We start from the raw sequence: 15,274 nt of genomic DNA on the forward strand, positions 1-15,274 counted from the left end.
ATGTCGGTGGAGGATCTGACCAGTCCGAATGTATGGTTCCAGGGCCCGGAATTCTTACATAAGGAAGAGAGCCAGTGGCCGACGTGTAAGACTCTGATCAACCCTACAGACCAAGCTGTAATCGAGTCTTCCAAGTCGTGTGTGCAGACAAATGCCATGGTTGCAGTTTCAACACCAGAACTTCTCGAAAGAATGAACTACACCAAGTACTCCACATGGAATCGATTGGTACGTGTGATGGCTTGGATGATAAGGTTTGTCCACATTGTTAGAGGAGGACCTCAACAGAGGGTGAATCGACAGGAACCTGACAAGAATGGGTGCAATTCCAGCAAGTTAGATGGGTCTGATCGACAGTATGATGGTCACACTTCAAAATGTAAGAATTTCGGTGATAGACAAGCTGATACTGACGAAATTCCGAATGATGCCTTATCACGTGACGAGTATCAAGAATCTGAGCTCGCCATTGTGAGAATGGTACAGCGGGCCTGCCTGTTTGAAGACTACAACGCGTTGCTGGTAGGTAATAGTGCGAGGGTGATGAAGAAAAGCGCATTAAGAAGTCTTAACCCATTCCTAGATGCTGATGGTGTGATGAGAGTGGGAGGTCGTTTGCAGCATGTCGACCTACCATACGATGTTAGACATCCAATCATTCTTCCTAGTTCACATCACATTTCAGTACTGATTGTGAGAAGAGCCCACCTGTATGCTGGGCATTCACGTGGAGTAAATGCTACCCTGGCTGATATAAGACTGCGATATTGGATCTTGAATGGGCGAGAAGCCGTCAAAAAGGTGGCTTATTGCTGTTACCAGTGTAGAAAGATGAAGGAACAACCAGCAACTCAGATGATGGCTGCGCTACCAGCCTCCAGAGTTATGATGTCTCTCAGGGCCTTCTCCTACTGCGGTGTTGATTTTGCTGGCCCCTTTGTTACTAAGATCACTAGATTCAAATCTGCTAAGAGGTACATGTGTTTGTTTACTTGTTTGCAGACTAGAGGCGTTCACTTGGAGATGGCCTACTCGTTGGAGACGGATGGATTCTTGATGGCCTTTTCAAGAATGGTGGCACGCAGAGGAAAACCGATAGAAGTCGTCAGTGATAACGGAGGGTGCTTGGTAAAAGGAGAGAGTACCCTGAGAGAATTCGTGGAGGGCATGGATCGGACGAAGATAGTCGACTCTGTGAGTAATCAGGGCATCCGTTGGAAGTTCAACCCTCCGTATGGCTCCCACCATGGTGGGGTGTTTGAGTCGCTCATTAAGTCTGCCAAGAAAGCCTTGTATTCGATTTTTGGAGAAGCCCGCCTGACTGACGAAGAGTTGCTGACAGGGATTGTCGAAGTAGAAGGTATGCTGAACTCCAGGCCGTTGACGTATGTTAGCTCCGACCCTAAAGATTTAGAAGTGTTGACGCCTAATCATTTCCTGGTAGGACAGTGCGGTGGACAGTTGGCTCCCCAGATCGTGGATGAGACTGACTACAATCCACGACATCGATGGCGCCTAGTCCAAGACATGTTGTACAGGTTCTGGGTTAGATGGCAGAAGGAGTATTTGACTCTCCAACAGCAGAGAGGAAAATGGAGAGAAGTCCATTCTGATTTGGCAGTCGATGATGTCGTTGTCCTGCAGGAGCAAGGTTGCCCCCGTTAGAGCTGGCCGATTGGAAAAGTCACTGAAGTAGAGAGAGGTTCTGATGGTCATATAAGAACAGCGACAGTCTTGTCCAGAGGAAAAACGTATCGACGTCCTATCACGCGCCTTGTTCCGTTGATTGCAGCCGATGGTGAGACGACTACCGAAAAAGCAGACGACAAGAAGTAGGTTTAGTTCTGAGGAACTATATATATATTGTGACATGGCTAACTCGGATCATGTCACGGGGAGGGGTGTTGTGACGATCAGTGATCGTTTGTTATTGCGGTCAGCTGACTTCTCCCTTGACCCGGTTTGACCCCGTTATTGTATTATTATTTCCGCGCCAAAAAATTGTTTACCGAGGTTTTGCGAGATGTTGGCGAGACTTAGGTAACACCCATGGGCATGTGTGTTCAAGACAGCACTTCGACTCCGTCCGCGATTGAGTGAGGATCGCCGCCGGTTCTGTACTATTCTATAGATGACAACGCCCAGAAGTTCGTAGCGAGATGGTTGAAATGGTTTGAAGCAGCGTTGAAATGGTGGTAACGTTTTTATGATTGATTCACGCCGTACTTTACCGATAGAATGGAAAATGCCATAATTTTACCGGTGTGAAGCCTTTCACGCTTTACGTACATTTGTATACGGCCGATGCACTGACCGTGTGTATCGTGCTGTGTTTGTAACGTATCACCAGTTTGTGTCTTCCTCTCGCTAATGTATAGCTATCTGTGCATTTAATTGACATGGTTTTCTATAGTTTGAGAAGGGTCTAAAAGGGGGGTGTATTAATGTTTGAAGGTGCATTCTGGTCTTTGCGGACCAGGTGCTTCGAATAGGCTCGCGTAGATCAGGTCGACCTGAGCAACTTTCCACTCCACTCTTTTAGGCCTATTTTCGATGAATGGGCTGTAATGTTGTTGATTCTCGGTTAGAACGAATCGTTATCGTTTAGTATTTTAGTCCATTGGTGTTATTGGACATACTCGAACCTGTTATATAGACTTTAAAAATTATAGACCGTGCGAACGGATTTCTGGAAAACCATTATATAAAACCCAGTTGTATTTTGGGACTAAAAAGATGTTGTGTTAACCCACGGTTTTAATCTGTGTATGTTGACTTCAGGTGACTGTTTGATAGTTATATTGTTAGAAGCCAGTGGGTGTGATTCCATCACTGTCTCTCCGCTTACGCCAGAAGCCGTGTTGAAGAGTTGGACGAATCCGCCCTGCTGAGATCGAGAAGGACGAGGCCTTGCTGTTGACGTCCCTCCCCGTTTATAGAATACCCGTGGCGGTATAGTATTCTTAATTTACTGGCTAGTTTATTGTTACGACCTGCCGGCTAGTTAGGACTAGTCTGTTGCCATCTGGGCAGAACCGGTTGAGTCGAAGTCATTTATATAGTCCTAGCTAGCGGTCAGGTTGCTTCAGTCAGCCTGAGTCAATGTTACAGACTGTTTGTGTTGTCGCACGTTTTGAGTTGTGAGAAGCATTTTAGTATATATCCCTTAGCGGAAAAAACTTGCATTGATATATTCCCCTTGGCGGGAAGATAATTTGATATATACTCTAATCTTCCACTTACCTGTCCCATTCCTGAACCCGGAAAATCATCAGAAAATCCTAAGTCCAATAAAATGGGGTGGGGTATGGTCGGAAACAGAATGCCCTGGATCAATATTATAATTGTTCTGTCGACTTCCTTGTCACACCCCAGAGCCTGGCAAAGAATTACACTAGGCCAAATCGGGTGAGATTACGGATGACCTCAGTGACATAACAATTACGTATTCTCCAAAACAGTATAAGAGAAGTTGGACAGTTCTTGTGTACTCATTGATGTTTTTGTCAGAGGTTCGATTTGTTAATCGACGAGATGCGTTTGTTTTGGATTTTTTGCTTTGCCATTGGATTTTGGGTCGTGAATTCGATGGATAACGGTGACGACGGTGATGGTGGCGGTAATGGTGGGCATGGTGATGGTGGTGACGACGGAGGTAATAATGGTGCGGCTAACGAAGGCCAAGAAAGGAGACATCTTCATGGCTACAGCTTGAATCAGCGTTTGGACTACGTGGATACTTTTAGGCTGCACCATGCGATGGGCATTGCGCATGCCCGGTCTTGTCGTTCTTTTGCCGTACATCACCGCATCCATCCAAGGACATTCTCAAGATGGCTAGACCAGTATGAAGAGATGTCGGAACGCCGCGACAGGTGCACCCAAATTGAGAGGAGACGGCGGAGGATTCGGCAGCATGGCAATGATGAACAAGGTAACTCATTTTTGTCAGGAATTTACGAAAGATGTACAATTTTAAGTGAAGTAGGCCCATAAGATTAAGGCCTGTACTCACTGACGCGTTTTTCCGCCGCATTTTCACCGCCGGGCGGGGAATCCTTTGTTCACCTAATGAATAACAATTGATTTCCGCGCCTCGGTGAAAACGCGGCGCAAAAGCGCGACAGTGAGTTCAGGCTTTCACTGTGAAATGAGGTTTTATCCATAGTTCGACATTATTCAGGGACTCTTCTTAGATTTCAGGCATACTCTACTCTTCTCCCCCTCCGATTCATCCCTTCACCGTCTGCTTGATAGGCCTACCGTTTGTCCTTTTCAGCGTTTTGGACAGACATGGAAAATCAGCTCAACGACTGGTTTATTCAACGCCGCCAGCATGGAATTCCAGTATCCGGGATCGATCTCCAGTCACAAGCAGCCAGAGAATACAGACAATGGTGGACTAATCTGACGGAGGAACAAAGGCAGCAGACGAGAGCACAAAGGCCTCGCAATCAGGATTTCCGAGCGTCAGATCACTGGCTGACCCGATTCAAAGAAAGGTAAAAACAACGAAGCCATTTCGTAAATTGGTATCTCACTTGGGTTGGGTTCTCTCACAACTTTTGTCCTGCCATAATGGAATAATGGGCCCAGTGACCAAGAAATGGACAGTAATGGGGGAGTAAGCTACGTTTTTCAAAGCTAAAAGTGGTCTCCTTTTCCTTTCAGAAAAAGAATAAGCCATCGAAGAAAGAATAAGGACACGCGAACCCTCCCCGACAACGCTATGGAAATAGCGGCCGTCTATCGTAGGGAAACGTCTCAAATCATCCAAAATGGAAATTTCCATGTGATCATCAACATGGATGAAACATTTGTCAACTTTGACATGGTGCCGAAAACCACAATGGCTACAACAGGATCACATTCGATCGACATCAGATCCTCAAGAGGGAACGGGAAGATTGGATGCACGGTAACCTTGGCCGTCTCCAGCGATGGACGAAAACTACCAGCTGAGGTCAACTTTAGGGGCTTGGATGCTGAAGGCGAAGTTATTGCAGAACTGCGAGCCCATGCTCCCCAGAACGTGCGAGTAAGTAAACCTTTTCATTAACTAATCCTGGTTTATTAGCTGTTAGATGACCATATCATCTTCAACTGCCAATGGAGCTAGCTCTATGATCTGCCTGCTCCTCGTGGTCTTTTTACGAATCCTGTTCTATTTTTAGAATCATTGCAGTACGTTGATCTTTGAAACCATTTCCCAAAGCTATCAGCTGGCTGAGCAACAATACAATCGGAGAATGAGTCCTACATTTTCATGAATTGCACCGATTTATTCTTTATTTCTAAACGAAACGTTTTAATCTTAGGTTACAGGTACTCCGAATGGCTGGGCAAGACATCAGTCATTGATCGAATGGTTGCAAGCCATTGTTGTGCCATTTATTGCCGGAGCAACCTTTCTCCTCATCTTGGATCGCTACCCTGCCCATAGACATCATCTGTTTACGGAGGAAATTCCGCGGCAAAATGGACAGGATTCGTTCATTCCTGGACGATGCACTTCAATTTTGCAACCTTTGGACTTAACTGTAAATCGCAGTTTTAAATGTCATCTCAGATTGGTGTGGAAAGCCTGGAAGATTGGACATACCGAAGATGATGGACACTGTGATCAGATTTCCCGCCAGGAAGTAGTACGTATGATCAGTCTCGCCTGGGAAAGAGTGACATTCCAAGTGATAGTCAGTGGGTGGAGACTAAGTGGACTTCTTCCGGACGGGAATGACGACCCAGTGATCCCGCATCCAGCAGATGGGGAACTTGAAGAGGTTAATGATGAGCTTGAGTTTGACCCTGATGACGCTGATGTTGACTTTCATGATGAATAAAACCTTATCAGAATGTTAATCTTCTGTTCAATTTTTTCTTTAATGCCCATTATCAGGCAGTAGATCACCCTGTTCTTTCGTCCCAGTTCCAATCTAGTGACTTTACCCTTCCATGTCAAAGACGAGGCCACTCTTTTTAACTACAGGTGATGAAATCAACAATCAGGCCCGATCACAGTTTAAAGACTCCTTGTGGGTGTTCCTAGACCACTTCACTGCTTAACTGCAGAATAGCCAGGACTCTTCTATAATCACCCTTATTCCATTGGGCAATTGATCGGTTGTAGTAGCTCCCATTGTGTAAATACAGTGTGTTAAATGGTGAACGAATCGCCACAGTGATCTTGAGCTGTTACGAAACCGTGACCCTAATTGCCCCGGTCGCCCAGCCGCAGTACACGTAAACGACAGAATATATGTATTGTGGTGGTAGGAATCTAGGTAATTCTAAGCTATTTTAACAAAAGCCCTTACAGGCCTTTTTGTCTCAAAATAGCTTAGAAACCCCTAAGAACCAGACACCACAATACATATATTCTATCATTCATGAGATTCCCAGTGAAGCGTTGCAATGAAATGGTCAGTGAAATGGTAAGGGAATACTAGAGTTCAATGGGTTAATGTAATCATGACTTACTGTATTCCAACAGAAAGTACACGTCAATAGCTTTCCAAGGATACATCATTGCAAATATCCGTTAAAAACTAGCAGAGAAATGAATCCTTGAAGTTCGCACATCTTGACAGTCCCAGCGTATTCCAATAAATGCTGTAGGCCTACAAGACAGCTGTTACAGTGATTAATCATTGTTGCTTGAATCTATTGAAAATATTGTTGACAGAGTCTGCATGTACATGGTAACATATGTTACCAAACAATACTCACGTCCCAAAGTATTACAAATGTCTATTGTTCGTTAATGCGTTTATCCGACAGAATTTCGAGACATTATTTTAACGACGCAAAAATAATTTTCAGCGCTGAAAATATTTTTCGAAAATTCTGTCGGATAAACGCATTAAGACACAATAGGCCTTTTCATGTCTTTGACAAGCAAAAATAATTAATGACTGCAACATCTGATATGGCCATTGTAATTTGCAAGCACAAATAATTAATGACTGCAACATCTGATATGGCCATTGTACAACTGAATATCACTATGGTTTAAAGGCAAATGTTATTCTGTCCATGGAGACATGATGTTAACGTCACACTTTCTCCATCTGGTGAAATTATTCCATTAAAATAAATGGCCTTTTTACTGTCTTCATTATCCAAAATTCAAGGAAAAAATTCAAGTAAATTAAATGTATTATCCAATAGCAAATCAACATAAAAGTAAATTCACCTATGACTTCTTTAATTTAGAAGTAACTGTTAATACTAATAACTTCTTCCGCCTACAAGAAACTAAGATAACACCTGGGTTTTTGAGCCTGAAAAATAAGAAAGACTGTCTGCTACTGGAAAAGAATCCATTATCGTTTTACCAGAACCAATTTAACATGGCTGTTTGGTTTGCTACAACAGGTTGTGGTATTTCAATAGACGATCACTTGAATCACAGTGACCCATTGTTAAGGTCAATTTACAGGTTTCATGTTTACTATCAAATATTGAAGATCATGAAGAATCTAGAGATACCAATTCCAGGTGAAAGTGATTTTAATGAGACAAACAATAACATTAACCGTAGGAAACTAGGAGGGTTATTGAGTGAATTTGGTTTAAAAGACGAGTACGATTTCTCGGTGTTTGAAAGTAACGGTGGTTGGAGGTCATGGAGTGTACCGGATTACAACCCGAACATAACTGATCCCGGATATTACATCAATGATTCTAAAATCAATTTCTTCCTCATGCAAGTTCATGAAAATAGAATGCCACCGATGTTCAGTAAAGACTGGGATGCTGGAATGGCTAATTTCAAATATCCAGATATTTTCATCAAGGATCATGTCAGGAGACACAAGAATGTATTTGATGTAATTACACAAAATGAATGTCAAACCTATCAACAATTCATGATATTTAAATCAAATGGTTTCTCTAATCCTGGAATAGAGAGGTTGAATGATACAATAAGAACATATGTTTACTGTATTCTGGGTGCTCAGGCATTGACCAGAACACCAATAATTGAGTACCGGGTACTGAATTGGATGCACAGAAGGAATTTAACAAACTATTAAAGGATTCGATTAATCAACATCCTGATATTCCCACTTCAATTCAAAGATATCAAAAAGCAGTGAGTGACACTCATACAAGACTAGATTATGTAATAGCACCAGGATTGTATGTCATAGAATCAAATATGGTACTCGTTATTGGTAAGCTGGATAACTTCAATAATAACATTTTAATAGCACCAAAAAATGCTAAACCCGGTAAGAATGACATTAACCACAAAAAGACCTTACCATCACCACTGATGGAAGGAAATAGTTCTAAGAAAATAAGAGTTAAGAGTAGTGTTGGTACTGTCAAGACGGACTTCGTCCTGAGAGCAAAGCTCGAGACCAGTCATAAACCAAAGAGTAATGTTGATACACCAAAAACAACTGAAACCTCAAAGAATACTCCTACTACTACTAAACTTGACACCAAAGTTGAGAAGGTGGATGATACTCATGAAACAATTAAATTCATGCTTTACTCAGTTGTTGGTACATTGATTGTTTTTATGGTTAGATAAATAAGTAATTATGGCTGAAGGAGGTGAAAATTATGAAATGGATGATTACGATTCACAATCATCATCATCATCAGGAACTTTTGAACAAATTCTAGAAATGAGAAAGAATCTCCCTTATCCAGATGACGGCACAACATACAACACAGGAGGTGAATATATCCAAATGGATGAGATAGATCCTAATACAGGTGAAACCAATAGAACTTTTCAAGATGACGGCACAACATACAACACAGGAGGTGGAAATCTTACTACTGAAACTTCATTCACTACACCTCCAGAAAGAGTAAGAGGTATTGTCCCTGAATTGATGGAAAAGGAGTTAAGTTATGATACAATAGAGGATAAACTTGATACAGCATTGGGAGGATCAAACTGGAATTATGACAAGAAAAAATTGAGTAATCTTTCACCACACATTAGTTACAATGGAAACAAACTTTATTACAATCCGAGAAATTCTGAATTTGATTTGATAAAAGATAAACGAGGAAACAAAAATTTATTTGAATATCCTGATAAAAATGGAGAAAAGATAAAGTTTATTCCTTTAACTAAGGATAATGGAAGCTTCTATGCTGAAGGCACATTAAAGACTAAGTTTGGTACTAGATTTGCTGACATGATTAAAGATATGATTGCACCTGACCCACCAGTAAGTCAACCTACATTAGTAACCCCTGAAACACAGGCAGTAATTAATGAGGTAAACAGTTCAAACAAACCAATAGATAAACTGATAGATTCTAATGATGATGAACTTAAAACACTGGGTTTTACTGAATCTGCCTTGAGAGAACTTAGAGGGTTAAAACAGGCTGGTGATAAACTAGCTGCAGTAAAGAGGGATAAGGACATGCAAATAGAGGAATTAGAAAAAAAAATTCATGATTTAACAAGAGACTATGTAAAGTCTGTAGAAGAAGATACTGAAGATAAAGGAGAGTTGAAAAAGCAAATAGATGAACTAAATGACAAATTGCATGAGGAACAGTCAAAGGTATGGAGGTTAGACAATGACAGGGAGTCACAAACTAGAAGAATTAAACGTTTAATTGTTGATGTTCTAAAGAAACCAGATTCAACTATTCCTCTGAAGGACAGAATAAAGTTACTTTTTAAGACGTATGGTGTAACCATTAGCGCCATAATAACAGCTGTTGTAATGACATTTACAACTCTAGGTCTTAGTATCAGTAGTGCTTTAAGTGGTGCCACTAAATCTGTAAAACCAACTCCAGGACCAGACCCAACTCCAGGACCAGACCCAACTCCAGGACCTACACCAGAACCTGGACCAGGACCAAAACCATCAATACCAGATAAAGTAAAAGAAGGTCTCAAGAAGTTTGCTGAATGGCTAAAAGAACTAGCCAAGAAATCAGCTGCGGCTTTACCGGGAATCATCGGTTCTATCGTATCATTTCTCCTGAAAACAATTGGTGCAGTTGTTGGCTTTCTAGCCGAACATCTGATCATAGCAGTTATTGCTATTGTTAGTTCCATAATTTATGGTTTAAAGCCTTAAAATCACGTAAAACAGTAAAAAAACATAAAAGGTCTTAGGTGAACTTCTATCAAAACAATGTTTAAAAAATAATTATTATGTAAATATGAATAAATACATCTCATTAAAAGACTATTTTAGTAAATCTAGCAATGAAAATCTTACTGGATTCCTTTGTCCTAGGGTTATGGATCGAGCTATGCTCTCAGGACGAAGTCCGACTAGGACAAAGTCCAGAGAGCTCTGCTCGACTGAGACAGGCAAAGTAGTCCTGCCAAGAATGAAAGAATATGACGTCAGTACCAACACTAATGCCCAATTCTGCCGTAATTGTAAAAGGTGGACCCTTTTTGAGTATAAAAAAAACTTGAATTCAGCAAGGTACGCAGCTAAAACTGTGAGGTATCAATTCTGCACCAATTGCAATTCGACTACTTACGACGATGATTTTAAAACTCTTGAGATCAATATTGACAACAAGACACGTTACTTTGACAGTATTCTAAGGAAACTTGGATGGAGTCGGCTGTCCGAATCGGCAGTTAAGTATTTAAAGGACTTTGTGGAAGGGTATTTACAGTGCTACTTTTCAAGTCACAGAAAATGTCTTAGTAAGCAGAGATATGAAAATACTCTTCAGTCAGCCCTAAAAATGGGTATTAACACTCTCCCCTCTAAGTTATGTAACCAAGGGTTACATAGTGAAGCCATGCTTTTTAAATTTCACTGTGGGGAATATGATTGGTTTCTTGCCATTGAATTTATTAACAGGGCAATTGGTAAACCGCAATTAACCGATGAGAATATCACTGACCTTAGACTAGTGTACTATGCTTTCCTTAGATTTCTGCATTACTGTGGTGTCAAGGTCACCATTAACTACAAGGTATTTTTACACCAAGCCTTTAAAACGCTGAAAATTGATTATGTAATATTTACACCTTTTTTAACCAACAAGGAGCGAGTAAATGATTTGGAGAGAATATGGTATGATTTCACTCAAAGTATTTTCTTCCAGAATTACAAGGTTGAGAAGGAATATGACCAGGATATTGACAAGCAGTTTGACGTTTTACTGAGTGCCAGTGCAGGTCGAGACATTAACTGCATCAGTAATATTAAGTTTACACCAGCCGGACTTCGTCCTGAGAGCACAGCTCGAGCCGGACTTCGTCCTGAGAGCATAGCTCGATCTAGTGTTAAGATGCAATAAAGTTGTGAAAACAGCATTTTGCACTTAACAGTCATTTTTCCATAATTTTAAATGAATAATCAGCAAATGAATAGTCAGACATCTGCAGTGATTGAACAACAGATGAAACAGATTGGTGTTATGAGTCCTGAGAGCTTAGCTCGAGTTGGGGCTTCTAACCAACATAACACTGGTAGTTACCAACAAAACAGAACTAACTTTCAACAGAACTGCTCTACAAATCAACAAGTTTCAAACAAGCAGTTGAATAGTTCAAATTTAGTTAATCCTAGTCAAGGAATAGTTAATCCCAGTCAAGGAATAGTCAATTCTAGTTGCCAACTAGGCTCAACTAGCAATCAACAAAATTTGAACTATTTGACTGATAGTGGCCTTAAAGCCAAACAAGACTTAGAGATTCTAGTTGCAACTGGTAAAAGCAAGGATTTCCTTAATAAACAAATAACTTTTAATGACTTAGATAATATGACTGAAAAAGAAATCTTAAAACACCATAGAATGTATGAAACAAAGATGGCTGCCAGACTTAATGATTCTTTGGGTAAGACAGTAATTAAAGCTTACACTAAATTATCAAGGTGGTTATTACCAATAGATGATGAGGATGATCTTTACCATGATCTTAGAAATGATTATTTGATAACTAACGAGTTGGATAAATGGCTTGGATGGTTGAGTTTGAGAATGGGTGCACTAACTGCACTTGCTTCAACAACACTTATTACTTTAGGTCATTGTCATGAGGAATCATCTATGAATACATCGAGTATGACTGCATCAAATATGAATACACCAAATATGACTGTCTCTGAATGTGACAAATCAATAGATGAAAGTCTAGATATCACAGGTAGTGATGATAAAGAAGACTAAATTAACCTGGTTATGAGAACATAGTTCGAATTAATTTGAGCAAGATAAATGGAACTTGAAACTGTAACTGATACTACTCGAGATATGCTCTCAGGACAAAGTCCGACTAGGACTACGTCCAGAGAACAAAGTTCGACTAAAGTTTCAGTGTCTAAGAAACCTCGATCAGAGAAACAATTAGCATGGTCTAGAGAACTGGGTAGAAGATCTAAGGAATTTAAGAGGATAAAAAAGGATAAGACGACATTTAAAGTACAGGACTCCTCACCAAACAACAGAGTTGTGGAAAAGGAGGAAGAAGAATTAGAGGAAGAAGAACCACAATCTCAAAATACTGATGTATCACTGCGTGAATCTAGTAGTAATACTTATGTCTATGTACTAGGTTTAGGTGCCGTTATTTTAGCAGCATTCATTATGTTTAAGAAACTTCCTAAAAAAGTAAGTAAAGAGCAGCGATCAGGCTTGAATCGAACTTTGTTCTCGGGACTTTGTCCTAATCGAGCTATGCTCTCAGGACAAAGTCCGAATGAAGCAGTCATGAAGGGATCAATTAACCCTCTTGTTAAACCTGTAGTTAAAGAGAAGAAATGTACTATTCCTTTAATGGAATGATCTCATCAGGTGGTCGAGCAGAGCTCTCAGGACGAAGTCCGTCTAGGACAAAGGCCAGAGAGCAGAGCTCGATTCTTAACTCTAAAGAAACCTCTGTTCCTCTGAAATTAACTAGCTTACCATTCTCATCAGTGATTTCGAATTTTATGTGATTAGTACACTTATTTATCGTTTTCTTACAATTCGGTTCGTATCGCTGCATTATTATTTGGTCACTATCTTCTACAGGTATGATGCAGAAAATGTTAGATGGTTTATTGTTGTAGAGGGTCTTAGCTTTGTCAACCAAATTAGCTTGCAGGAATAGATATTTCCTGTAAAAGTTGAGTGGTCTTGTGGAGTAGTATTTTCCTTTCTTGGTGAATTTAGTTTGCTTAAAGCCAAACCACTCATTCACCACTGTGAGCTGTTTTTCTATCACCTCTCTTATGGTTTTGCTTATTTGAAAACCTTCTGTGTTTCTCTCAATCTTGATTTTTTCATTTTTATCTAACTTGTCTACTTTCAGAGGGTACTCTTTATCCTCTGTAAGTTCAAGGGTTATGTAATTATTGTTATCACAGTAAATTTTCACATGGCTTATTCCAATTTCTTTTATGTATTTTTGCCATACCTCACAAAACTCACTTAAACTAAAATGTCGAGAGTATGGAAATGTGTATTGAGTAATGGTGTCTTTAGTTGTGGTAGATTCATTTTCCAAATGCCGTTCGCAAATTTTCATGACTTCCTTTTCAAGTGTATCTGTTTCAAGTCCAGGAGCAAATAATGTCCTACACCATAATTGTTTATCTAAGGGCTCATGTTTTGTAATTCTGGTTATTTCGACTAGAAATGAGAAAATCCTTACTCCCTCTGGTAGAAAATCACCTGTCCACCATGAATTGTAAAAGGTTATCGATTTCAAAGTAATGGATTTTATGTCTAATTGGTCTGTTAAGTAGTACTCAAATTTGGCTTCATTACATTCTTGTTCATTGATTATGAAGTCCATTTCTATTTAATTCAAGAGATTTATTGAATTTAATAAATTTTAATCTAATAAATAGAAAATACTTTGCACTACATGTGACAAGTACATATCCTACAATAATATGGCTATTCACAGGAGAACCAAAGGTCACTTAAGTAAATTAAATCCGGATTATGTCCCTATTGCTCAACCCCGAGCCCAATCACTGATCCCTAAAACTATGGATAAGAAACTTGCATTTGAGGAAAATGAGCTAGATGGCATAAAGAAAGTGAGTGGAATAGAAATAGTAAAACAATTTGGCAAGCCTGTAGTCACCATTAGTTTGAAGATTGACAGAGAAGCTAAACAAGTGTATGAATACAGAGATAAATTAGAGGAGGTATTATTTCAACTCAATGATTACCATCACAAAATTAGCATATCAGTATTTGCTCAGTTTGATCGTCAGAGTGAAAGTGTAACACACCCCATACAGTCTCCAATGGAAAGCATAATTTCAAGGAACCAGGCAATTTATGCCATAACCAACCAGTTAAACTACATTAAGACACAGATTGAGGAAAGGTACTTTCAAGGGTCTGGACTTACTTTAAATAAAATAGAGTCTTGTAACATGACCATCTGTTCTTACAAGAGGTGTAAAGGTGGTCATTACACTAAATTACCATTTAAAACAAAAGCAGTAATAAATGTGGAATCAAATGACAATAAATGTTTTCTCTGGTCTTTATTCGCCGCTAAATATCTGAAAGAAAATCCAGAGACGGACTTTGTCCTGAGAGCAGAGCTCGAGAGTACATTCAATATCACTACCGATATGCTACAAATGACTTCGTCACGAGAACAGAGTTCGAAAACTACTGATATCAAAATCAAATCATTTCCTGTATGTATTCAAAAGGATATCCCTAAGATAGAGAGTGATAATAATCTCAAAATTAATGTGTTCAAGTTAGAGAACGAATCGGCTAAGAGCACCTGTGAGGCAAAACTAGAACCTCTCTACCTGTCCAAGAATTATGATGATGATGATGTCATTGATCTGCTCTATTTCAAGGACCATTTCATGTACATAAGAGACATCAATCTTTTCTTCAGGACACTAGCTCATAGAGTGTATCTTTGCAGGAGATGCATGAATTACTTTTACAGGAAGTCAACACTAGATAAACATAAAAAGAAATGTGGAGAACACGATTACTGTAAGATTACTTTGCCTCCACCTAACAGTAAATGGTCACAAATTAAATTTGAAAAACACTCATTCAAAAATAGAGTTCCGTTTGTGATCTATGCTGATTTCGAAGCGATAAGCGAACCTTGTTCTTCTGCCGAAGGCAACATACCAGTAGTATCAGTAGAGCCACCTATGATGAAAGAACCGAGTTCAAAGAAACTTTTTAAACAAAATGCATCAGCTGTTGGTGTTTATGTTCACTCAGACTACACACACCTTTACAGTAGCCAGTATGTGTCTCACAGGGGTGCTGATGTTGTAGATGTGTTCTGTAATTGGTTAATCAGGATGGAAGAACAATTCTCTAATTT

At 39.8% G+C, this 15,274-nt stretch overlaps 1 protein-coding gene across 1 annotated transcript; it reads left to right on the forward strand.

Annotated features, from left to right (window-relative positions):
* Positions 1-1,665, forward strand: LOC135492626 (uncharacterized). Its single transcript, XM_064779185.1, has one exon. The coding sequence runs from the start codon at positions 1-3 to the stop codon at positions 1,663-1,665; it is 1,665 nt and encodes a 554-aa protein (XP_064635255.1).
* The last annotated feature ends 13,609 nt before the right edge of the window (positions 1,666-15,274 follow it).

The sequence above is a fragment of the Lineus longissimus genome, chromosome 8, assembly GCF_910592395.1.
Source record: "Lineus longissimus chromosome 8, tnLinLong1.2, whole genome shotgun sequence".
Lineage (NCBI taxonomy): Eukaryota > Metazoa > Nemertea > Pilidiophora > Heteronemertea > Lineidae > Lineus > Lineus longissimus.